The sequence below is a fragment of the Myotis nattereri genome (assembly GCF_964212035.1).
Source record: "Myotis nattereri genome assembly, chromosome: 13".
NCBI lineage: Eukaryota > Metazoa > Chordata > Mammalia > Chiroptera > Vespertilionidae > Myotis > Myotis nattereri.
Genome location: NC_138088.1, coordinates 21534648 through 21562235, shown reverse-complemented (window position 1 = coordinate 21562235; position 27588 = coordinate 21534648). Strand labels below are relative to the sequence as shown.

Sequence of the window (27588 nt, the reverse complement as noted above, 5' to 3'; positions counted from 1 at the left end):
TTGGGAATGCTTATGAAAGAAGACGTCTGGCATAGAATAGTATATGAAAAAGTTATTCCAGATACTACACATGAATAGGAGTTGTAAAATATTATATTAAATAGTAATTTTGACTTTTAAATAGTACATGATTATTTTCTTTCTGAAAAGTAAGTTCAAACTAATTTGTTACGGGGTTTATTCTAAGCCTGTTGTTTTTTTCTTCTCCATCTTTTCTGTGATCTCTACTTAACAATTGTTAATGTTAGTTAAAACTTGTTAAGGTAAGCTTTTGGACAAAGCATTCAAAAACTCGGCAGCTTCATATAGTTTCATTCATTTTCATAGCCAAATTTCCTAAAATGTATCAGTGATTAAATGAGAGTCAATTTCCCATTAATTAAAAAAATAAAAATATTGATATATTTAAAAATAATGCCATTTTCTTTGACAGATGGAATGTGGTATGATAAACTTAGTATTAATTTCAAACAAAAATCAATAAACATTGGGCCTTTAGCTATAAGAGAAATTCTATAGGTAGAAAAATTGATTGACCACCCCCCCACCACCCATAGGTGCTGTCCCACTGTGGAATCCCTTTGCTCAGTTTTCTCCTATCCAATCAGGTGGAATGTTTGACAGGCACATGGTTTATACAGCTCAAAATAACTTGGGACCTGTGAGCTGACAAATGCTCTGGCTCCGGTGGTGACAGGTTGTCCAGCTTCTTACAGCCATCTTCACTGAAACTAAGGTTAACTCCTCACTCTCTATGGACGGCTACTTTCTATTTCCAAGAGCGTGAAGAATTTTCTTTTTCTCCTGTGCATTCATCTAAACGTTCTCCTTGGATAACAGTCATCACAGTGGAGTGCCTGGGTTGGACATCCTCATCTGGGTCAACTAAAAAAAGAAAGGTAATATTCAGATTTAAGTTCTCAAGTGTGTTTTGATAACAGGGCACTGATAATGAGAAAGGGGATATTTCCGAGGCCTAAATACTGTTATTCAGAGTAAAACCTAGGATAGCTTTATAATTATGTATGATGGGACACAATATCACGTGCAAAATAAAGTTTTCTACATGTAAAGATTTTGGAGGGGATTGATGAAATTCCCAGGGATCAGAGCCTACTTGGGTACTAAGGAAAAATATCTCAACAGAGGAAGTCACGACATGATGCATATATCATTGGAATTTTCCACACATTTACTTATTACAGTAATGGTGTTTGTATATAGAGAATATACATGCAATGCCTATTTCCTTTTTATAGGAAATAAAATATAAAATAATATTATCCATAGTGAAAGACTTTTATTTTATATTTTTTTATCATGTAAGAGGATATGCTTGCTATATTTAGAGTCGGGAGATCTGCTCCCTGGATTAATGTACACAACAGCTGCAGAAAGTTTTGCTCAAAGGACATTGCTCTTTCTTTCTCCTTTCTCTCTCTCTCTCTCTCTCTCTCTCTCTCTCTCTCTCTCTCTCTCTCTCTCTCTCTTCAGCTGCATCAGAAAGACACTTGACAGTTAGTGGCAAATGTTTGGCCCGGTACATTGCACTATTAGCAGTAATTAAATGCACATCTTGCATTATATTTTAAAAACTGTATAAGCAAAGAAAAGGAGAACATGGGTTAATCTGTATTCATATTCCCGCAAAGTGAACTTTATAGTAACAATGCTAAGAAATTTTGTTACTGTATCAACGTATTTTTACTCATACTTATTAAAAATGCTAGCATTAGTTTGAAAGAATAAAATAGCTATTCTGTTTTCTTTCTCTAAAAATTACTATGATTCAATTATTTTCACAGTGGTAATGATTAAATGAATTCTGCAGGCTCTAACATAAAAAGTTGTCATACCTTTTTAGTCTCTCCTTAATAATAACTCTTAGGTTCACAGAAAAGCCATAATCCTGTTCTAGGAAATTGAGAATGTATTTACTTATAACTATAAAAAATTTTAGAACAAAAATTAAAATATGCTGTCTGACACATGATTTAACAACAAGCAAAATATTTAAAATCAAGGGCATCCCAGGAAATCTGAAATATATGGGTACTCTACTTACTTTGTCAAGAGACAAAATTATAATCATTACAGAATCTTATAATAATGGACTATGAAACAAACAGCTGGACACTATCCAAATTCTGGAAGTTTGTCCTAATTCCCACTTATAGAATATGGCTAATGCTGTTGAAACTCATAACAATGTGTTAAAACCCCAGTGTTCCCCTTATCAATTTTGAATATAGACTCTGTTACATGTTTCTATTACAATGTGTTTCCTGGAATAGACTCAGAACTGCAATTCATAAACAAAAGAAACTGAATGAGTTTTTATGCAAGACAGGGTTTTGGAATTCATAGAGATCTTTCAGATTTACGTTTGAAGGTATCGGACAGCAGGTAAATTAGGTTTAATTGTGAAAGGTCTTTAATGAACTAAGGTTAGTATATGAAAGGTGACAAATTTTTAAATTTAAAATTTTCAACAGTTAATTCCTATATGTAATAGGAGTAATAAACTCAGCTCACTAACCTGAAAGTATAAGACAAATAATACTGCTAATCCCAGAATAATTAGTTTCCTTCATTGACATTGAGATGTGACAAAGGCATTGCTTGTTTCATGGTGTTATTGCCAAGACAAAAAAGTGAAAAGGTTTTAACGAATTCTCTCTCTGAAGAGATAAAGAAGAATCAAGTACCAAGGAGGTACTTTCTTAAATTTTTATGGTGCTTCATAGTTGACAAGGAGCTTTAACAACTACTAGAACATTGCATTTTTGCCTAAGAAAACAATCCCAGTAAAGAGGGAATGGTCTGTTTAGAAATTTGAGAGCATATTTTCAGCAGATACATTTTTGATGGGCACAAAAGTTGGCATGACTATACCTGCAGTCACTAAAGAGTCCTTAGAGCTCATGTATATCAGAGTCACCTTGACAAGCTACACATTCCTCTGCTTGGAATCACAATACACTCCACACTGTGGGAGGAGCCCACAGAGCCTTCCCACCAAGTTCTTGAACTAGAACTAGATCCTGAGATCTGGAGCCTATTTGGAACACTTGCTCCTCTCCCAATCTAGCACATGTATTATGTCAAGGGGGCGGGGGTGGGGGGGCATTTCTTTTTTTTCAAACCCTTAATATCACTCACACACACACACACACACACACACACAAAATGACAAAAATATTAAGAGACCGAGAGGACAAAAATGTTAATTTTTTTCTTATTTAAAATGAATCTTTGTGTTCATGGGGATTGAATAGTTTCCTCATTTGGGATTTCCTGTATATTAACTTAAGTCCATCATGAATAGTGAGATCCTGAGAGCGGTGTAAAACCTCCCATGCCTATCATTTTTGTGACTACCACCAAACCCTTTTTGGGTCCTAGATTCCTGAAGTCTTCTTGCTTGCCTTCCATTAGCCTTTCTATGGGTCGTAGAATTTACTTTTACTGATTTCTTTGCTATCTTTCAGATTAAATACTAACTTTGGGCTCTAGGCTGCAGTATCCTTTACACTAGTGGTTCTCTATGTGATTATCTTCTTCTGTATATGAAAACATACTGGTATGTTTCATAGTAACCCACCTTCCCTCCTCTCATTCAAACGAAATCTTTACTTTCTTGCCAACTTCCTATATTTACCAATTTGATTAAAACAGTATAAGAGAATGGCCTGCACACCTTTGGCCTATTATCTAAAAACCTTTTCACATTTAAAATGCCTGCCCTTGAGGTATTCCTTTAATTAAACAGATTACTACTAATTCTCTGTGTCACTTCTGCTGTCTCTTTATTTCAGCATTCTCTCCTAAAGGACACATTTCATTTGTATTTGTTTTATCTGCTGTTTTTCCTCTTTCAAACTGAAAGAGGAATTAAAAGAACGGGACTTACTTCCATATTGTTACTTGACGTATTTCCATATATCCCAAGTTCTTACTCGGGTAATGTAATATATACTAACTTACTAATGCCACTCACACCAAAATTAGACTAGAAATAAAACTAAGATGGGGATACTCACTGTCAGAGTGAGGGGATGACTTTGTAACAATGAAGACGGATTTACCTCCAAGTACATTCCATCTGCAGCCAAATTTTAAAAAGATGATCTGTACCCAAGTCTGCGGGACTCGTCTGTATTAATGGGATTTGGTTCTTGGCACAGCAGGAGTTTCTCCAGAACTCATTTAAATACTTCTCTTGTCTGATATATTGGGGTATAGCAGGCAAGACAAACTGGTCAATACCAGCATTAAAGAGAGGGAGCAAAGTCTAATTTTGTCAATCATTCTTCCTGTAAAGAACATTCTGGCAGTTGCCTGGCCAGCGTAGCTCAGTGGTTGAGTGTCAACCTCACGGTTCGATTCCCAGTCAGGACACAAGCCCAGGTTAAGGGCTCGATCCCCAGTGTGTGCAGGAGGCAGCCAATCAATGATTCTCTCTCATCATTGATGTTTCCATCTCTCTCTCTCCCTTCCTCTCTGAAATCAGTAAATATATATATATTTTTTAAAAAGGAACATCCTGGGCAAAATAATTACACATCAACAGAAAAAAGTTACCTTAAATTTGTATAGTGTTCTACATTTCTAAAGTGCTTTCCCAAAGAAAACTATGAAGAGTAGTGCTGAGTTAACATGTATTAAGAAATACAGCCCTGCCGAAACCGGTTTGGCTCAGTGGATAGAGCGTCGGCCTGCGGACTGAAAGGTCGCAGGTTCGATTCCGGTCAAGGGCATGTACCTGGGTTGCAGGCACATCCCCAGTAGGAGATGTGCTGGAGGCAGCTGATCGATGTTTCTCTCTCATCGATGTTTCTAACTCTCTATCTCTCTCCCTTCCTCTCTGTAAAAAAATCAATAAAATATATTAAAAAAAAAAAGAAAAGAAAAGAAATACAGCCCTAACTGGTTTGGCTCAGTGGATAGAGCATTGGCCTGTGGACTGAAAGGTCCCAGGTTCGATTCCAGTCAAGGGCATGTACCTTGGTTGCAGGCTCATCCCCAGTAGGAGGTGTGCAGGAGGCGGCTGATCAATGTTTCTCTCTCATCGATGTTTCTAATTCTCTATCCCTCTCCCTTCTTCTCTGTAAAAAAATCAATAAAATATATTAAAAAGAAAAAAAAAAGAAATACAGTCATTTGCTGCTTAACGAGCATATGCTCTGAGAAAGGTATCATTAGGTGATTTCATCAGGCGACCATCACAAACCTGGATGTTCTAGCCTTTTAGTTAATTGTATGTGCTATACTTTTATAAGACTGGCAGCATAGTAGGTTTATTTACACAAGCATCACCACAAACATGAGTAATGTAGTCTGAGCCCTGACAGTTGACTTATTATGTGTGTGTAATGCAAATGCCTGATTACCCAGGCATCTACTTAAACTAAGGCTATCTAGAATAAATGCATTGCCAGTCTCAAGATTAAATAAATAACCAAGCTGCCTCGCCCCACTGAGGTGCCTTTGTTTTAGAAATCTTGGTTGATTTTGATAACTGACCATTTGGGCGACTTGTTTTTTTCCTTTTCCTATGCCTTAAGTTATGGCTCTTATGTATGTTTCCTTAAATTAAATGTTTTAAATTGATTTTTAGAGAGAGAGGAAGAAAGAGAGAGTGTGTGAGAAACATTGATGTGAGAGCGAAACATCAATTGGCTGCCTTCTGCATGTCCCATATGGGGGATGGAGCATGCAGCCCGGGGCCCTGACCGGGAATGGAACTGGCAACCTTTTGGTGCATGAGATGACGCCCAACCAACTAAGTCACACCAGCCAGGGCATGATTCTTTCTTTCTTCCTTCCTTCCTTCCTTCCTTCCTTCCTTCCTTCCTTCCTTCCTTCCTTCCTTCCTTTCTTTCTTTCTCTTTCTTTCAATATTTTTCAATTTTCATCCAAGGATATTTTTCCATTGATTTTCAGAGAGAGTGGAAGAGGGGGAGACACACAGAGAGAGAAACATTGATGTGAGAGAGACACACAGAGAGAGAAACATTGATGTGAGAGAGACACATCGATTGGTTGTCTCCCGTATTTGCCCCAACAGGGCCAGACATTGAGACGGCAACTGAGGTATGTTCCCTTGGCCAGAATAGAACCTGAGACCTTTCACTCCTTGGATCAGCGCTCTATCCACTAAGCCAAACCATCCAGGGCTGGTTTTTATGTTTTAAATTCACCAATAAATAGTGAGCCCATGAAAACCTAGGCTACCACCCTCGACTCCAGTAAAAGGAGAACGCCAGGCTCCTGCTCCCTCTCTTTCTCTCTCTACCTGCAACCTCGCTGTTGCCCCAGGCATATTGTGCATGCTCCAGGGCCTGTAAGTAATAAACTCTTTTTTGTTGTTGTTGTTCAGAGTTTCCTAATGGTTATTGCTGAAGGGTATCTTGTATTATACTAAGAACTATAAGGGTCAGTTCAGTTGGCACATTGGTTTAGAAAGGGGAGGTGTGTATGGGAAAGTTTAGTGGCCCAGCTGAGTCCCCAAGCATTTCTAGCCCTTCTGGATAGCCTGAGACAGCACAAACGCTAATGCTTTGCACTAGTACTTTATGAGATTTCCAAAGCAACACCAGCAGGAGGTAATAAGAATGTTTTAGCTCTACTATTCAGTAATCATAGGGAACCACCATTGAATATATGTTCCATCATTGACCCAAACATTGTTATGTGGCACATGACTCTATACCCAAGGGTATCAGCATCAAGTTTTGTTTATATGAACTGGACTCTTACATTTTTAGCAAGTTTTTTAGAGATCTTCTTTTCAGGAAAAATCCTAGGAAAAAAACACACAGAGATATTTAGCAAAGTAAAGAACATTCAATAAGCATTCTATGTGGCTGAGTTAGTTTACATGATTTACTAGTCTGTCATGATTATTTATGCCATATTGTTTCATTTTTAACCTAGGACCATTTCACTACAACCATGATCTGTTTTCAAGGGCAGTTGCTCCTTCTTATTTTGAAAATGGCATAAAATCTAAGTTTCAATTTTGTCAGAAGCAGAAAGAATACCCTAGGTGAAATGTCTAAGAGAACTTTTAATTTCCTTTCCTGAAACCTGCTCTTGGCTCGTTCGAGTAAATCATTCCACCACTCACCTATTTGCTCAAGCCATAATTATTGTGGTCACCTTTTACTCTGCTCTTTCTCTCACATCCCACACTCAATCCATCAGGAAATCACACTGGCTCTACTTTCAAAAGATAGCTCAAATCTGACCACTTCTCACCCTTTCCCACCGATAACCACTCATTGATCCAAGACACCACCATCTCTTGCATAGCATATTGCAATAGTCTCCTAATTGATCTGCTTATTTCCACATTTGCCAAATCCCTTTAACTTGATTCTTTGCATAGTAGCCATGATTGAACTTTTCAAAACCATTTCATCTGCTTCTCAAAACTTTAAAATGGTGTCCCATTCACACATTTAATAAAACTTAAAGTCCTTCCTTGGTCTGCAATTCCTTATATGATCTAGCCTTGTAACTCTGTGACTTCACTCACCTCCTGGCATACTGGGCTTGACTCAGACACAGCAAACATTTACCTGTCCTGGCTTTGACACTTTCTTCTTCCTCAGCCAGGGACATTCTTCTCCCAGGTGGTCACATGGAGAACTTCTCCGCTGCGTCACAAGTTTTGCCCAACTTTCCCGCTAAAAGAGCACACCACCCTTCCTTCCCCATCATTCTTGATTCCCTTGCCTGACTTCATTTTTCTTCTTAATATTTATATCTTTCCCACTAGATTGTCAACTCCACAAAGGTAGGGGCTTTGTCTTTTGTTCACTGTTGAATCCACAGTGCCCAGAATATCACATAGTAGATGCTCAATAAATATTTATCAGACAAATAAGAAAGCTAGAGTATACATGACAGCACTTGGGCTTGTTAAAAGTACAAATTTTATAAAGCCAGGTTTTAAATTAATGCTTGAAAGAGAAAGTGATACATTTTCCTATTTCCTATTTTAGGTAATATTTATCAGTTTAGCAATTTATGTATGCATTTACATCTGAGAACCCTCTGAGATGGGATTGTTATTATCCTGTTTTATAGATGAGAATAACTGAGATTCAGATGCATTAAATGACTTGCTCAAGAATACAAAGTTACTCAGTGTTGGAGCCGAGATACAAACCCAGGTTTCTGATTATAATCAGATGTCCTTTGATACTTCTGGGATGAAAACAAAGCTTAATTGTACTAATTTTATCCACTATGAATAAATTTACATTTGAAAGTCACCTAGAAGTTATGTACATATTTATATTTTATATTTATATGTAAAACGTACTTATATTTTTTCTGTACCTGTAAGTTTTCTTTGAAAACATCATTTCTGTTTATATTATTTTCTCCTGAAATTAAGAAAAAAGAAAAACAGCAATTGATTTAGAAGGATATTCTAATGAACAAAATAACTCAGTAGATATCTATTGATAACCTTCTATGTGCTGTGTGTGTACAGAGATGGTGATGTACAAAACTAAGTGAGGTAGGCAGAAAAGTAAACAGCCAAATTTAATATATTGTAATAAGTGCTGTTGGGGTAAGAAGTGTGAGCTTTATGAGCATATTGGTACCCAACCCAGAGAAAAGAAGAAATCCCTAAGGGATGTCTCAGCTAAGAACTGAAGGCCATGTAGGACTTGGCCCAGTAAAGTAGTAAAGGGAGGTGGGGACAGGGAGCAGCTCAAACAAAGACAATATGTACAAAGATCTGAAAGCAGCTCAGTTTGTTAATGAAACTACATGTATTTCAATGGAATATAGACAATGCTTAATTAACTGCAAATCAAAAGTTAAATTTCTCTTTAAAGTTTGTCCTTAGGTCAAGTCACTTCACTAGTTCTACTTCCATTTTTTTTTCTTTTTTAAAATATTTTTATTGCTTTCAGAGAGGAAGGGAGAGGGAGACAGATAGATAGAAGCATCATTGGTGAGAGAGAATCATTGATCGGCTGCCTCTTGCATGCCCCCTATTAAGGTTATTAAGCCCACAATCCAAGCATGTGCCCTTGACCAGAATCCAACCCTGGGACCCTTTAGTCCACAGGCGGATGCTCTATCCACTGAGCCAAACCGGCTAGGGCCTACTTCCATTTCTTATCATGGTATGTGGCTAAAGCTGTTAAATGATAATAATAACAATAATTATAATAGTAACTACCATTTATTGAACATTTACAAAATGCCAAACATATTTAATCATTACTTCAACCTATGAGATGGCTACTGTTATTATACCTGTTTAATAAATGAGTAAACTGAAGCTTACAGAAGTTAGCTTTTCTTGAATTTATACAACTAAGAAGTGTCAGAACTTGGATTTGAACCAGATCTATCTAACTCCAGGTGTTAGGTAATAAATACTACATTAAAATATTAAAGAAATTCTTTATTTTGAATACCTGAAGTTTCATTATCATAATAATTTCTCATGACCATAAGCATCAGAACAGACACACAGTTACACATTAATTAGCCTCTTTAAAAACAAAAAATAGTTGCAGAGAGCAGTGATTCTTATATGAGTATTTTCTTTTCAATTTCCACCCTAAAATAAGCTTTTTATTTTTTAAAATATATTTTTATTGATTTCAGAGAGGGAGAGAGATAGAAACATCAATGATGAGAGAGAATCCTTGATTGGCTGTCTCCTGCACGCCCTACACTGAGGATCGATCCCACAACCTGGGCAGGGAATCGAACTATGACGTCCTGGTTCACAGGCCAACCACTGAGCCACACTGGCTGAGTCAATATAAGCTTTTAAAAAGTTCTTCAACATTAACATCTCCTTTACCTAAGTATTAATTTTTACTAATATTGTTTGAGTGCCCATTATAATGGGTCCTGTTTTAAGGGCTTTGCATTCATTATGTTATTAATCCTTACTTCCCTGGGAAATAGATATTATCCATGTTTTACAGATGAGAATTCCAGTTTAGAGAAGTTAAGTAAATTTCTCAAAGTTATATAACTGCTGAGAAATGAAGCCATAATTTGAAAACAGATCTGATTCTAAGGCCAATGCTCATTCCATATTGCTCAAGATAAAAGCCATATTAAATAGTTAGAGACAAAGGCACATTAAAACACAGTATGAGTAATGTCAAACAAATAGGGAGATGGCCATCCTGATTCTTAAAGCACTCAGTTTTCTTCCTCACATCTAAATATATACAGAAACTCAAACTAGGCTAAGGAATTGGTTGATTAACAAATGAGAAGGATTTTCAATTAGTACATTAATTGCATTTTCAAATAGCATTTTGTACCTGATTTCATATATCTTTAACTGTTCTTCTGCATAGTTAATGCACAAATGAGACAAATTTTCTTTTTTAAAAAAATATATATTACTGATTTTTTACAGAGAGGAAGGGAGAGGGATAGAGAGTTAGAAACATCAATGAGAGGGAAACATGGATCAGCTGCCTCCTGCACACCCCCTACTGGGGATGTGCCCACAACCAAGGTACATGCCCTTGACTGGAATCGAACCTGGGACCCTTTAGACCACAGGCTGACACTCTATCCACTGAGCTAAACTGGTTAGGGCAAATGAGACAAATTTTCAATTGGGACATCAATTATACTTTCATGTACTATTTTGTATGTCATTCACAATTGTACAAACTTTAACATAGCCATATAGTTCTATCTGATATAATAATTTAATTAACTAATTTGTTATTGGACATGATCCCAATTTTTTAATACCATCTATACTATGATGAACATCTTTGTAGATAAATCTTTGTACCCATCCAATATCTTTGCATTGTCAATTAATCTTTTATTAAGACACAATAGACTTCTCACCCAAATAAATGGATCCAGTAGTAGAAATCTCAGGCTGCAGCAAGCATGTGGAAAAATATTTGCTGTAGGTAATCCTTTTAGCCATCTCTATTTGCCCTCTCAAGGTCATTGCCCACTTTGCCAATTTAGAGGTTAGTTTTGAATAACATTCTAAAAGTTTGAGAACTTTAGGACGTTTTATTTGTGATTCAAGTGAGACTATCCTATAAGGAGTGAACTGAAATAATTTTTGTCATAAAAACCAGAAAAGATTTAGGAGATTAGTTTCCTCTCCATTGTCCCAGCACAAGGCCCAGCAGTTAGTAGCCATGAATGGTAAATAGCTTTAAAAAAAAATTTTTTTAAATTAATTTCAGAGAGGAAGGGAGAGGGAGAGAGAGAGAGAAACATCAATGATCAGAATCATTGATTGGCTGCCTCCTGCACTCCCCCTATTGGGGATCTAGCCTGCAATCTGGGCATGTGCCCTTGACTGAAATAGAACCCGGGACCCTTCAGTCCGCAGGCCAACACTCTCTGTACACTGAGCCAAACCGGGCAAGGGCAGAATGGTAAATAGTTTTCATCTCCATTACCATCTCTGATTGATTGGTGGTAGCAGATGGAGTGGAGTGTTAAGAAAGTCAAGGTCAATGGAAAAAGTACTGTAATCAGTTAGCTACATCTTTTATAAGGAGGGGAGAGAGAGTAACAGCCTGTGGGTCATAAGTTTGCCATCCCTCTAGTAAGTGTGTGAATGAATAAATAGATATAATATTAATAATATAACATTGGTTTGCATTACCAAACCCTCTAGTCCAGGGGACTTAGAACTAAGGTTACTGTACTATTTTCTTAAGCTTTAAGATATTTATTTTTTGAATCGGTAATGTGTTCATATAATTAAAATTGAAAAGTCAGGAAAGGGTATAAAGTGAAGAGTGTCCTGTCTTGCTCCCCACTTTCCTGTCTCCCATCTTCCTTCTTCACCAATGTCAATTTAAGAGATATTTTAAAACATAGGGTTTAACTCATATATTTATAGAAATTAAATTAGTTATACCTTATTTGAAAAGGCTAAATCATTATAGTTTTCAAGAGCAGATTAAACCTATAAACAACAGCAAATTTAAACAACTGTTTCTAGTTTTCTTAAAACAAAAGCATTATTTATTTTCATTAACTAGGTCAAATTTATAATTTCACTAACCAATTGAGATTATGTTGTCAATATCTTTTAATTTTTATTATTTTATTACATTCAAGGTAAAAGGAGAGGATGGAGAGCAAATCTCTGTGTACGAAAGTGCTTTATAAGTAAAAGCCCTTAACAGATATTATCAAAATTATATTTAGAAATTTTATTTACTGTTACTATAGCTATATCATAGCTTTCACAGTTGAACTTACATTTAAAGAATTTAATAAAGTGGTAATGCCTATGTTTTTATTTTCAATTTCAGTAAAATCTCATTCAGTTTCTCTTCATTTTACAATTTGAGAATAATCTTTAAGTCTTCATAGTAAATTTTGTAAAAGTATCAAAATTAGGCAATTGTTTATTTCAAGCTTTAAGTTCTTAGGAATCCATCATGCTTTAGTAAACATTGACTTATTGTTCTCTGGAAATGATCCAAACTTATTATTTTCTCACAGCATGCAAGACGACAGCATAGAAGCTTCTACTTCCATTTCTCAGCTCCTCAGAGAAAGCTATTTAGCAGAAACCAGACATCGGGGAAACAATGAGAGGAGCCGAGCAGAGCCTTCTTCCAACCCTTTCCATTTTGGCACACCTTCTGGAGCTGCAGAAGGAGGAGGAGGCCAAGATGACCTTCCAGATCTTTCAGCTTTTCTGAGCCAAGAAGAATTAGATGAAAGTGTCAATCTGGCAAGATTGGCGATCAATCATGACCCTTTGGAGAAAGCAGATGAAGCTCAAGCTAGAAAACGTCTTTCTTCTGATCAGATGAAACACCCATCGAAATCAAGTTTTGACCCTAACTTCCGCCAGGATAACTCTCCAAGTCCTACCAGCTCTATCGAGAGCCCTCAGGAGGCAACGAGGCCACAGTATAGTTCTGAGGCTCAGTCCAAAAAACTATTCTTAAATAAGGCTGCTGATTTTATTGAAGAGCTGTCCTCCCTTTTCAAAGCCCATAGCTCCAAAAGGATTAGACCCCGGGCCTGCAAAAACCACAAGAGCAAATTGGAATCTCAAAACAAAGTTACACAGGAAAATAGCTCCAGTTTCTCAGCTCTATCAGAAAAAAGAGAAAGATCATCTGTTCCCATTCCCATCCCTACAGATACTAGAGATAACGAAGTGAATCATGCCCTTGAACAGCAGGAAGCCAAGCGGCGTGAGGCTGAGCAGGTTGCCAGTGAGGCAGCTGGTGGAGACACCACCCCAGGGTCTTCACCGTCATCCTTGTACTACGAAGAACCTCTGGGGCAACCTCCCCGATTCACTCAAAAGTTGTGGAGCAGAGAAGTTCCAGAAGGAACCAGAGTGCAGTTGGATTGCATAGTGGTAGGAATTCCACCACCTCAAGTAAGGTAAAATGCCCCATGAGTAATGCTTAGTAATTGCTTTCCATCTACCATGATTCTCCTAAGTTTATCTTTTAAGTAAGCGGTTTCAAAAATTATATACTGCCTTTAAGAAAAACAGTCAGAGTTTAAAGCAGCACTGTCCAATAGGAATATAATGTTAGCCATATATGTAATTAAAATTTTTCTAGTAGCCACATTTTTAAAAAGTAAAGACTGAGAAAAATTAACTTTTTAAATGTACATTATTTAACCAATAAGGGAAAACATCATCATTTCCACATGTTATCAATATAAACATTATTTATATGATATTTTACATTCTTTTTGTCATACTAGGCCTTGAAAATCCAGTGTGACTTTGACAATTACAGCACATCTCAATTTGGCTACTACATTTTCCTAGGAAATAATTAATTTACATTTAGATTTTATAAAACCTATAGTTTAAAAAGTAGATTGACATGCACAAGTGATTCTAAACCTACTTAAATTTTTTGTAATATTCAATTTTGTAAAATTGAGTTGATATCAGTTTTTTTAATTAAAATTAAATATAATTTAAAGTTCAGTCCCTCAGTTGTGCTGGTGACATTTCAAGTGCTCAGTATCACATGTGGCTAATGACTGTGGTATCGGACAGCACAGGTCTACAGGCTAAAGCTTTAAAAATAAAGTATTTATGATCTATACTCAATGAATACCTGTGATTTTTGTTTTTCAATTTTAAAGATAGCCAAATAATCGAATAAAAGCTGATAGAATAAAGATAAAATAAGGATGTTGCTAAGGTCAATTTACAGGTTCATTTTACAGGTAATGTATTTATTATAAACTTTTTGATATCAGCTTAATGAATACTATTCTTCCGAATGTCCAAGTTTGTCCCTAGTATGACAGATGAGTCCATTGTTATGTGCCTCCCACTCAGCTTTTCTGTGAAGCAGATGAAGCCGAAGCCTCAAGGCTCCTCATCTGCATAAACTATCCCTAACTTTGGGGTCTAATTTTATTTTATTTTTTTTATGCAGACCTTCCACATTTATGAGCTTCAGGCCCCACAAAATGTGGATACAGCTGTAGCCCCAGGGTGACATTTGCTAGCTCTAACCCTATAATACTATGTGAATAATGTGCTTGAAGTGTATTACTTTTTAGAGAATTACCGGTATTTAGAGTCCTGTAAGAGTTACTTTGCTTCCCTAATACCTAATTACCACTAGAACATGACCTCATTACTATTTAACACTTATTCTAGGTATGTAAGCAGTTCCTCATCTTTTTCTTAGAGAATATTCATATGATAGGACAGAAATAGTATTAATATTAATAATGATTTTTATTTATACATGTCTATTGATCCAAAGAATCCTAGTCCAAAGACAATACATATTCATATATAGAATTTTGCTTTTCAAAGGCAATGTAAGGTAATATTTGAATATTACTCCTGCAATGGAATATAATTTCTATACAGTTATCTAAATGACCTCCTTGAGGGCAGGGATTTAGTTGTTTTACCTATGTATCTTGAGCACCAAGCACAACTTCTGGCCTATAGTATTTACTAAGAAATGTTGAGGAAACTAATGCATAAAGAAAGAGGAAGACAAGAAACTCAACTTAGGTTTGAATCAGGAGTGAGACAGTTGGCTTAAGATGTGGCAAATGGTTGAAACTGAACCACACAGGACCGTGTCTGCCCTTCTACCCTGAGTGTGCCTGCTGATACTCCTGGGACTCTGGTGAGGTGTCATCACAGACTCTTGGTGGATACCAATCAGTGACATCTGGTGACTCTAAGTAAGCTAGTGAGCACTCAAGTTTTGGTACACACACAATTTACTTAGATTATCCAACCCAGTAATTTCTGGACATAGATTGGACAAAAAAAAAAATTAGACCAGATCATTCCAAATTCATTCTCCCCATTTCTTGACTATGACAATCTCAAACAAACAACAACAAAAAAGAATTCATGCTCCTATGAGAACAATCAGCCAGGAAGAGCTATAAGATCCTATCCCCCCGCCCCCCCCCCAAAAAAAACAATATAATCTGGTGTTCACTAAAAAACTACTTAGCCTCAGCCAGGTGGCTCAGTTGGTTGGAGCATCATCCCATTCACCAAAAAGGTTGTGGATTCCATTCCTGGTCAGGGCACATACCCAGGTCATGGGTTTGAAACCTGGTTGGGGCGCATATGGGAGGCAACCAATCAATGTGATATTTCTCTCTCACATCAGTGTCTCTCTCTCTCTCTCTCTCTCTCTCTCTCTCTCTCTCTCTCTCTCACACACACACACACACACACACACACACACACACATTTTGCTTCCCCCCTACATACACTTTTTTCTCTCTCTCTAAAAATCATTAAAAAAAATATCCTAGGGAGAGAAAAAAAACAATTATAAATTTACAAGCTTAAAAGTGGAAAAAATGTACACAGCTTCAATGAAGCAATACTAACTTTACCTGGGAAGAATTTATTTACTGTTAGAATTCATACCTAAATCTCAACCACTGGTTTGGTGCCAGGAAGTTAGTTGGTATTCACTAAATATTTTCTAAATGAATTAGTATCTAATTTAATGACTGCAATTATATTTAGAAAAAATTTAGAGTTTTCCAAATAGACTATTAGCTGTCATTATTTTCCTGAGAATAGAATTTACATAACTCTAAGTAAATGTTTATTTAGATTTTACTATGCGCTCAGCACTGTGATCCAGTGCAATGACAGAGACAGTATAGATATATGTCCCTTACCCTCAAGGAACTTGCTATCCAATTAAAGAAATCATCCTAATTTTTATAGTCTCAACCATAAGAACTATCAGAGAAGGGGTGGAGGACTAAAGAAGTCAAAGAAGGCTTCAGAGATGTAGTTGGGTTTTAGTTAAGTCTTGAAGAATGAGGAAGATTTAGGTAGAAATTTACTTATTCATTTATCCAGCAAATACGTATAGTCTTACTAAAGTGACTCACCGGGAGCACAAAACAACTGTGTGTTATTGGAGGTCAGGGACCTCATTTTGAAACCAAGCCTAAAACTATTCTGAGACAGTAGCTCAAATTTAAAAGAGCAATCAGACAAATGTAATCAAAACATTACAATATTGTACAATAAAGGCTATAATAGAAGTAAGTATAGGATGCAATGGCAATTCAAAGTAAGATGTGATTACTTTGCCTGGAGTGCAGGATAAAGAAGAGTTAACACAGGAGGTGCAGCTTCAGTTCGAAGAGACCAAGGGTGGAAGAGGAAAGCAAGTGCAAAGGCCCAGAGACAGTTGTTTTCAGGGAATTACAAGTGCTTGGCTATGTGAGGAACTTGGGGTAATAGGTGAGAAAAGATGAGGGGAAAGACTGAAGAAGTAGACAGAGAGATAGTTTGTTTTAGGCCAGGTCCACTCGACATGTTCATATGAAGATACAGACACTGGAATTGCACTATTTTTATGTGACAGGAAAGGGACTGATCTAACTAGAAAGGAGAGTGGAATCAGATGATTTTGAAGAGCCTTGAAAGCAAAGCAGAATAGTTTAGACTTGGTTGCAAAACCAAGTGGAAACCATCTACAGTTGTGTATAGGAAAGTAACAATATGAAAGGGAGCATTTCGGTAGAATTAATCTGGAATAATGAGTAAGATCAGAAATGAATGGAGCCATGAGGCTACTAAGGAAGCTATCCTAGGCATCGAATGCTCTGATAGGACTGGCATGGGGACACTAGGAAAACAGAAAAAAGATGTGAGTGAGCAATATATACGTATAGGAGTAAAGAAATCAAGCTGAACAGGTGATTGGTTAGCTAGGAAGGAAAAGTAAAAAAAATTTACTCCACAAGTTTGAAGCTGTGCACCTGAGAGAATGATGGGGTCACTGGCAAGGACTGAGAAAATGCAAGAGGTGGATGATTTATGGATGAGTTTGATGACTTGAATGTGAGCAGATGAAGGGACCATATCCAATAGGCTGTCGGAAATGCAGGACTGAAGGTCAAGTGAGAAGGCAGTGGAACTGGGAACAGTCCAAGATGACCTGGACACTAGGAAAAGCCTGACACAATATCTTTATAATTACAAAAGGGACTAAAAATACAGGTAATACTCGGAACTAACTTCTAATAGTGCTAGACTGGAATGGTATTTTTCAACCTTCTTCTGGCAGTAACTCCTCTCACTTTTCTTCTCACAATAAGTCTGTTTACATGTTACCCAATACATATTTCACACAAACACACACACACACTTTTTTAAAAGATAAAATTAGTGCTTTGGGAATTGAAGAGGGTTGCGGGGAGCGGGGAGACCCTCCAGCCCCTATCTGCTTGCTTACCACGGAAATGAAGACATCTCCATAGAACCCAGGAGTGTAGATTTTGATCCACAGGATTCATTTTAAAATGCATTAAAATAATAATGAGACATTTGGGGTTGCCATATAGGAACACCGCAGGGAAAAAGAAAAATCACCCTTTTGCTATTTTTTCAAGGAAATGTAATGTCTTTCTGGAAACTGGGGTCTAACCTTGTATCTATGCGCTCCTGTGTATAATCAGTATTTTACTTATGTTCTTGTAACCCTAATTTAGCACATTGAAAAATCATTTTTGCATATCTTTGTTGATTTCCAAGTGAATTGGGTAGAAAATGCTTTGTTTTATAGGGATGGTATTCTATATCACTCATGTTTTTAAAAGCTTGTTAATCTTAGACATAGGTTCATTGGAGGATTTGTCTTAGAAAATGAAATACATTCATGCGTTACCCACAGATGAAAGAGTCGACAGGAATTCACAGCAAATGGCCATGATCCTTTTATATATCATGACTCCAAATTCTTTCCCCAGGAATGTACAGCTGGGTCACACTAAGTATATTTGCTTGTACACAACCTTCTGAAGCAGCACAAATTTACCTTTTATAAATGTTGATGTCTGCTTTGGCTGTTAAATTTTGCTATTGGCCCTTCTGGACCTATGCTTTCTAGTAGTGTGCTGAGGAAATAAATTAGTTATAAAGAAAAATATCTTCATCTTAATAGTTTAGGAGAATTCTTTAAAATGTTGTAAGAAATTATACAGGTGGGCAAAAGTAGGTTTACAGTTGTTCACATGGAAAATAATACAATAATTAATAAATAATAATACAAGAATAAACTGTTTCTTGTACTCACAACTGTAAACCTACTTTTGCCCCACCCTGAATATGTAATTATCATGTGAAATATTATGTAAATATTTTTAAATATTACATTATTTAGGGGCTTTTTCTTCTTTTTGGGAAAATCTAAATACCTTCGTTTATTCATTAATCCAACAAATATTAAGTGCCAATAATGGGACTAAAATTAAAGCAGCAAACAAGAAATCTTCCTGCTCTCATGGAGCTTAGACTCTAGGAAGGAACACAGACAATAAACAAAAAATTCACAAATTATTGTATAATTACAATTGTGATAAATATTATAAAGGAGAGGCATATAGCAAATGGACCAAACCTTGAGAGTATATTAGGGAAGATTTTTCTGAAAAGTGGTACTTAAGCTGAGACATAAATGAGGACTAGGAGTTAGCCCAGCAAAGTGGGGTGTGAGGAAAAGTGTTGCAGGGTGAGGGAACAGCAAATTTGAGCTCTTGAGGCAGCAAGACAATTGTTCACTTAAAGGAATTGAAGAAAATGGCACCAGAAGATAAAGAGGAAATGATCTGAGATAAGTTTAGAGAGGGAACAGAGGCTAGAATTTGAGAGGTTCCTAGAACACGCTACTAAAGTAGGTCCCTGGATCAGCAGTGTCCGCCTCACCTGGGACCTTGGTGGATATGCAAATTCACAGGTTCCACCTTGGACCTACTGACTCAGGCCCTGGAGGAGTGAGGCCCATACATCTGTATTTTAACAAATTGCTGTTTGTTTCTGTGCTGAGCATTTTTGCAATTTCTTCAAAGATCTCCTGACCTGGAGGGACCTCCTCCCAACCCCCAGAGACCTCCCACTGCTCAGTTCTTGACCCAGATGTTGCAATCTCCAGTTAACATTCTAGCACCTGCTCCTTAGTCTTTACTCCAACAGAACACCCCTCACAGACTGTGTTGCAGTCACCTCACCATAGCACATGGTCCTTTGAGGCAGGATCTATTTTGAGATTAAAAACCAGACTAATTTATAATCCTAAACAATATTGGTACAGAAATATTTACAGGTGAAATGACAAAAATCCTAGATTTACATGAAAATAATCCAAGGTAGGGAGAAGTGGAGAATATAAAAGAAACACATTTGCCATTTGTGGATAATTTGTTGAAGCTAAGTGTGCATGGGGTTCATTAAACCAGTGTCTCTACTTTGTATATGTTTGGAAGTTTCCATAATAAGTTTTTAAAAATGATATTAGTATTTCATGTTTTTAAAATGTTATATAAGTGGAATCAATGTATATATTCTTCTCTACTTGAATTTTTCCCTAACTCTAATTCACTCGTTTTCATTGCTATTTAACTGCAGGGCTAGAGGACATTGATGTACATTTGCATTGCTTCCAGTTTCTTTTTCCTAGTATGAACAATGTTATTATAAACATTCTAATATATTCTCCTGTGTCTTATATTTCAGTTGAGCTAGCTAAGCCCTCCTGTACAACGCTGACTAGAAGTGGTGATATTAGGTACTATAGTCTTGTTTGTGATATAAAAGGAATAACTTCCATTTTTCACCATAACGTAGGATTTTGTTACAGTTTCCTTTTGATTAGATATTTTATGATTTTTAAAAAATCATGAATGATGTTGAATTTTTTTCTGCTTTTATTGAGATTATTTTATGATTTTTTCCCTTTTTATTCTGTTACTTTGGTTAAGAACATTGATTTTATTATGATAAACAAAACTTGGAATTCTTGAGACAAAGGCAACACTATAAAAGAGGCTCCAAATTGAACAAATAGAATTTATTCTGAAAGAAAGATTAACATAGCAAATAGATGAAAAGAAGAAACTTACTTTAAACATATAACATTGGAAAAAATCAAGTATATTGCATTAATAACAAAACTAGAAAATGTAATATATTCATTTACTTATTTATTCAATAATAATTTATTCAGTACTCACTATGCATCAGGAACTATTCCAAGCACTTAGGATTCATCAGTAAATAAAGCAAAATTTCCTGACAAATTTTATTCTAGATGAAGTGAAAGAAATAGACAATAAACAGTATATTTAATAAAGAAGTGAATTATACAGTAGTTCAGTAGTAAGTGCTATGAGAGAAAGAAAAGAGGAATTCTAGAGGGAGAAGATAAAAGTTTCTAGTCATCCCTGCTCAAAATAATTAGTCCTTTAAAAATTATTTTAGGAATTATTCTCAACTTCACACTTATTCATCCTCCCTCTTGTCTAAAGTTGGCTATGTGGTAAGGGGTAGTCTTGATGAGTTTATATTAGGCAACTATTTTATTTATGCTTTTCTTAATTTACCAAAAAGGTACCACTCAGAAAAATTCAGATTTTAATAAAAGTTAAAGCATAGACAAATCCTCCTCACTGGTACCTCCATACTCCTATCAGTGGGAAATAGCCATTGGATATGAAAACTTGTTAACTCAGTTAAACAAGACATTCAAAACACCAAGTTCCATCATGAAATCCAGCATAACTTTGGGTCCTGTTAGAAAACATTTAATATCATCATACTGTCTAATATACTCCCATTGCACTCGGTATATGAAGAGTCGCTCTGATCAGGGAGAGAGCTGAACATGTCAGTAAGTAAATACACTATCTTTTAGCTGTTTCAGGCATTGTTAGATAAAGATGGTTATAGACAATCAAGGAAAGAACTTTTCCAGACCCCAAGTCTTCTTAAAAAATGAAACAGACTTTAGGCTATAATAATCCTAATTTAAATTCATTCATTTAACATGTATACAACAAGCACTTTTTGGAGCATCTAGAATGTGCCATCTGGCCAAGAGCCAGATAAACAAGTGGTAAATGGACGTGATCATCTCTGCCCTGTGGCATTTATTGTCCAGTAATGTGTGTGTGTGTACGTGTGTGTGTTTGTGTGTGTGTGTGTGTGTGTGTGTAAATGTATAATTATAAGTGATATACAGGTTCTGTGATGGAAATGAACATGGCATTAGGAGAGGGAACAATAAGAGGTGGAACAGGGACACTGGAAGGGCAAGAGCTGGACTAAAGAAAGGCTCTGAGTAATCATTCTTTTAATGAGCATTACTGGTGAGTCAGAATAACACATTCAAATTACATTTAGAAGTTTTTAATGTGCTAAAGCAATGAGTCATAATATTTATTCAAGCCATAGTTTAGATAAAAGAGTAACCTAACAGCAGAATGGTGGTATGCAACCCAAAAGTCCAGTTACATCTGAAAAATGTGTCTCCTCCATGTCTTCATTCTTAGGCTTGTAGCTAGCCATGTTAGCAGATCTGGTGAGCTATCCTTAGTGCATTAATAGTGGGCTTTTCTTTATAATCTGGACCTGCCCTATTTCCCCAGATCGATGACTCATTTCTTCTGAGCCATGAATCACTGCTATTCTGTAACTATCATGAGGATTTGGCATTCTAAAACACATAGCTGGGCCAGGGCATTTCTATGAAAGCATTCCCTAACATGGATAGATGTTTCTTTTACCCTCAAAAGTCTTAGGATAGCTGGGTCAATTTTAATACCTTTTCAAAAGGCAGCCTGACTGGTGCATTATTTTTGAGTGGGTCATGGTGTTAAAGTCAGAGTGATGTTACTGACTGTTCTTTGGGTTGGCTGAATTCAGTCTGGCTGTCTGAGTAAGGACAAAAGTGCTTCTGACAGAGAGTTTGGGCATTTGAATCATTCCTCTTATCTCTTCCTGGCTGTCCAGTTGCTCATGGATGTTTTCACTCTCATTTTCGTAAGGAAGAGAAATGTTATCTAAAGAAATGAGATAATCTTATAATATTTATATAAGGGAAGGTATTTATTTATTGGTTTTGAAATATTTAAATTTGCTTTTCCAAATTAATACAGGTAGATTTCATAAAAAGTTGAATATTAAAGAACAGACCACTATCAACTCTTTTTGGAATTTCCTATTTATTTACCTCTAGATTTCTAAGTGATATGCTACTGGTTCTTAACCTTTTTGTTCTCAGGGCTCCTTTGTAGTCTTAAAAGTTATTGAGACCTAAAAGAGAGAGATTTTATCTATGTGGTTTATATCTGTAATTATCATATTAGAAATTAAAACTGAGAAACATCACCCATTAGTCATTTGGAAAATGAGTAATGCAGACCTTCCAAATGTTGGCACATTTTTTAATATGATAGTTTTAAAAAATCACATTTGTTAATATGATAATTGATTTCATCAAAAAGTCTAAGTATTGGGAAGCCCTAAACTTACTGTGGAGGATCCAAGTTTTCCAAATCTCTTATTTTTCCTTGAAAGCTCAATTTTTTTTATTGGCGACAATTATTACAGTTTTTTGTACTTAAAATGTTATCAGTTATTTGTACTGGAAATGACATTTTGAGAAAATGACTGCTGAATACCCAAGTCTGAGAAGCCATAATTTGTCAGTCACTCTTCAGTATCTAGTTCAACTAAAAAAAAAAATCACACAAGTGCTCATATCCAATAGAAATGCTTTATGCTACTTCCCATTTCACCATCCAGAATGTTAAAAAGACATGGACTTACCCTGACCCATGTAGCTTAATTGTTGGGTGTAGTCCCATACACCAAAAGGTGGCGGGTTCTATTCCTAGTCAGGGCACATGCCCAGGTTGTGGACTCGATCCCCAGTAGGTGGCCTGTAGGAGGAAGCCGGTCAATGATTGTCTCTCATCATTGATGTTTCTATCTCTCTCTCCTTCTCCCTTCTTCATTGAAATAAATAAAAATTAAAAAACAAAACAAAACATGGACTCAAGGTTGAGATTTAATAAAAGTAATGATTTTTATTGCTTCATCAAGGATATTTTTAAGTAAAACCGGATTTTCTTTTTTAAGATTCCGAGTGTGATGGTAAAGAACATAATGACCATTAGTCAATGTTGACAGCACCTTAATTTGTGCTGCTAAAGCACCAGCAATTTTACCCATTGTGACTTACCCATCAGTGTAAATGTCAACATGTGAAAAGGAAAATAATATCTTAGTATTACATGAAATAGTTTTGTCTTCACAGAAAGTGAAATACACTTTGAGAACCACTGTAATACTTAATCTACTGTTGCGTGCTCTGCTGATATTAGCTATTTTCTATTGACTTCCTGTTCCAAAAGATGGTGGTTTAGCACCCCTTGACTAAACCTGCACCTCTCTTGTTCCTTCCTGCATTGCCTCAATATAATCATAGCATACTGTTGCTTTAAAAAAATAATGTTTACCTTTCCGTTACTATGTATTATTCACTGCTAATCCAAGTAGGGAAAAATGAATGTTTTGTTTTGTTTTTCTTTTGTTTTAATATGTTTTTATTGATTTCAGAAAGGAAGGGAGAGGGAAAGAGGGATAGAAACATCAATGATGAAGAGAATCATTGATCGGCTGCCTCCTGCATGTCCCCAGTGGGGACTGAGCCTGCAACCCAGGCATGTGCTCCGATCGACTGGGAATCAAACTGACCTCCTGGTTCATCGGTCAATGCTCAACTACTGAGCCATGCCAACTGGTCTGTTTATTCTTTTTTTAAATTATTGATTTTTAGAGAGAGAGGAAAGGAGAGGGATGAAGAGATAGAAACATCTATGAGAGAGAAACTACATCAGTCAGCTGCCTTCTGTACACCCCCTGGGGATCAAGCCCCCGATTAGGAATTGAACCAATGACCTCTTGGTTCATGGGTTGACGTTCAACCATTGAGCCACATTGGCCAGGCTGCTGGTACAACTTTTTATTTTGACCTGGAGTTGATTACTATCTTGCTTTTTTATGTACTTAGTTCTGTGGTCCCATCACAGATTTGTCTCAATTCTCCAATACTTTTGTAAAACACTTCCTAAATATTCAGTTCCACGCAGTTAAGTCATCGGGCCCGTTTGTTTTTCCCTAGAGAAATCCCTCCCACAGCCTTTCTTCCTCTTGCTCCAATATGGAGCAGCTGCTCACGCAGCCAGCTACTCAGCCTGTATTCGGGGGCAGCCCCTAACTGAAGGGAGAATGTGATGAGCTGTGGGAGTCTAAATGCTCATTTCCCAAACTTGAAATAAATTACTCTCTTTTGAGCCCCATGTCTCCTCCCTCGCTGTCAGTGATTTTTATTTAGCTATATCCACATCCCCAAACGTGGATCTCCAGATGCTGAAACTTGCTGGGGTTCTGATGCACAAATTGGCTTCTTTCATTGACATCCCCAAGGCACTTGGTTTCCTAATTTTCAACTCTCTCACATTGCCTACACAATGCTAACACTCTAGACCAGCGGTTCTCAACCTGTGGGTCGCGACCCCTTTGGGGGTCGAACGACCCTTTCACAGGGGTCGCCTAAGACCACCGGAAAACACATATATAATTACGTATTGTTTTGTGACTAATCACTATGCTTTAATTATGTTCAATTTGTAACAATGAAATTGGGGGTCACCACAACATGAGGAACTGTGTTAAAGGGTCGCGGCATTAGGAAGGTTGAGAACCACTGCTCTATACCCACTGTTTTGACCTTGCTGTTAAAATTTTAACTGTGTATCTTGGGGTTCTTCCCACCTCCGCACATAGTGATCTTTATCATTCTCTTTATAGAGCTGCATAGTGTTCAATTATGCGGCTGTGCCATAGTTTACTTACCAGTCCCCTAGTGATGGACACTGGGTTGTTTCCAATTGTTTGCGCCTTAAATGAGTAACCTGCCCATTTGTCGTTTTGTATGTATCCATGTGTACCTGAATGATAGATTTCCACAAGTGAGATACATGCATCTGTAATTTTGGCAGTTGTTGCCATAGTCCTTTCATAAGAGTCGTACCATTTTACATCCCTGCTAGCAGTGTGTGAGAGTGATCAAACTTTTACACTTTTGCCAATCTGTTACGTGAGAAATGGCATTTCCCTGTAGTTTTCCTGGCCTTTCCCCTTATTATGCACCTCCACATTTTAAACATTTTTTTATGTATTATTCTGTGTAAACTTCTGGCCAAAAATCTAAGTTATAATAAAAATTTCTAACTTTAAATATATAGAATTAAAATAAAATACCATAATTTATAGAAATATACTTAGGTTATTTGCCAGAGTTGGGCCACTCCTGGGTGACTATGACCCATCTTCCTTACTTTGATCATTCAAGGAACTAACAGAGTAATTTTTATTTAGCTAGGTCAGATGAAATTTTGTAGAAAGGAATGAACACACTCAACTCATCTTCAATTAAGCTAAACTAGTACTTAATGCATACTGTAGAAAGCTGTAAGTCTTTTTAGGGGAAGCCAGGTTCCACATCAAAGACCCCGCTCTTCATGGTTGGCTGTATTTGTTTTCTCATCCATCTTCTCACAGTTGTATCATTCTTCATAGAAACCACTTTCTAATTTCCTGAGTAAAGGGACAATGTGATTTGAATATTGCCAGGTCTTCTCATTGTTACAATTAAATTATACCATAATAGTGGATTGTTTAATGTTCTCACTCTAAGTTTGTCACACTTTTCTTCTTAAGGAACATGTGAAGCCATCTGTTATTAATTCTCACATTTCAGTCATGTCCCATATTCCCTTCCTTGCAGGTGGTATTGTGAAGGCAAGGAGCTTGAAAATTCCCCAGACATTCATATTGTCCAGGCGGGAAATCTGCACTCACTGACCATTGCTGAAGCCTTTGAAGAGGACACAGGACGCTATTCCTGCTTTGCTTCTAACATCTATGGAACAGATTCAACTTCTGCTGAGATTTATATAGAAGGTAAAGCAAAATACTCTTGGAGTATGGCATTTACTGGTAAGACATATAGTTATAATAAATAAATATTTATTGAGGGCCTATTCTGCCACACACCCTCCTAGGCAGTGGGGATAACAGCAGTGAACCAAATATTCAAAGATTCCTAGGTTCATGGAAAGATGGAATTTACATTGTAATGGAAAGACATAAAGTATATGAGATAAAAAAACAACAACAACAAATAAAATATATGAGAGGTGTGTGTGTGTGTGTGTGTGTGTGTGTGTGTGTGTGTGTTGGGGGTAGGAAGCTTCCCACATCAACAAGCAATTCTTCATGACACCAATTGAATATCCTACAATTCAACTCAACTCTTTTACCAACTACCTGGAGATAGTGTCAGATCCAATACGTTAAGGACTCAGTTCTATAAGATTGCTCCCACTTCACTTCAAGTGCCAATCACAAATAGTAGGTCCCCAGGTTACCCACCATTTCTGTCTGGCTTGGCTACAAATCAGAGGTTCCCATAATCCCCAACTCAGGTTCAATTAATTTGCTAGTGTGTCACAAAACTCAGGAAAACATTTATTTATTTATTTTTAAATATATTTTATTGACTTTAGAGAGGAAGGAAGAGGGAGAGAGATAGAAACATCAATGACGAGAGAGAATCATTGATTGGCTGCCTCCTGCATGCCCCCCACTGGGGATCAAGCCTACAACCCAGGCATGTGCCCTTGACTGGAATCGAACCTGAGACCCCTCAGTCCGCAGACTGACGCTCTATCCATTGAGCCAAACCAGCCAGGGAAGGAAAACATTTATTTTTGATAAGCAGTTTATTAAACAATATGATAAAAAATACAGATGAACAACTAGACGGAGAGATAAAGAGAGTGAGGTCTGAGAGGGTCTTGAGCTGAGGAGCCCTGTCCCAGTGGAGTTGGGGTGTGCCACCCTCCTGATGTGGATATGTTTGCCAGCCTATGAGCGTTCCAAACCCCATCCACCTATACCTACAATGTCTAAGAAGGCTTCCTCGGGTAGGCATTTTTTGCCCCTCTTCACCTTCTGGGTTGTGGGGGGTGGGGCTGAAAATTCCAAACTTCTAATCAGGGCTTAGAATGATTCTGGTGACCAGCCCCCATCCAAGAACCAGAGAGGAGCCGACCCAGTTATCTCATTAGAACACAAGACCCATTTAGTGCTCTTATCACTTAGGAATTTATAGGAGTTTTAGGTGCCCTGTGTCAGGAATGGAGTCAAAGGCAAAAAACAGAGATACTCCA

General features: G+C 36.9%; 1 protein-coding gene across 1 annotated transcript in view; it reads left to right on the top strand.

Annotated features, from left to right (window-relative positions):
- Positions 1 to 608: 608 nt before the first annotated feature.
- MYPN (myopalladin) overlaps positions 609 to 27588 on the top strand; it is a 77738-nt gene continuing 50758 nt past the window's right edge. The window contains exons 1-3 of the mRNA XM_081105048.1: positions 609 to 899; positions 12505 to 13407; positions 26142 to 26317. Coding sequence (XP_080961174.1) covers positions 12506 to 13407; positions 26142 to 26317 — 1078 coding nt within the window. The 5' untranslated portion in view covers positions 609 to 899; position 12505. The remainder of the gene's footprint in view (positions 900 to 12504; positions 13408 to 26141; positions 26318 to 27588) is intronic.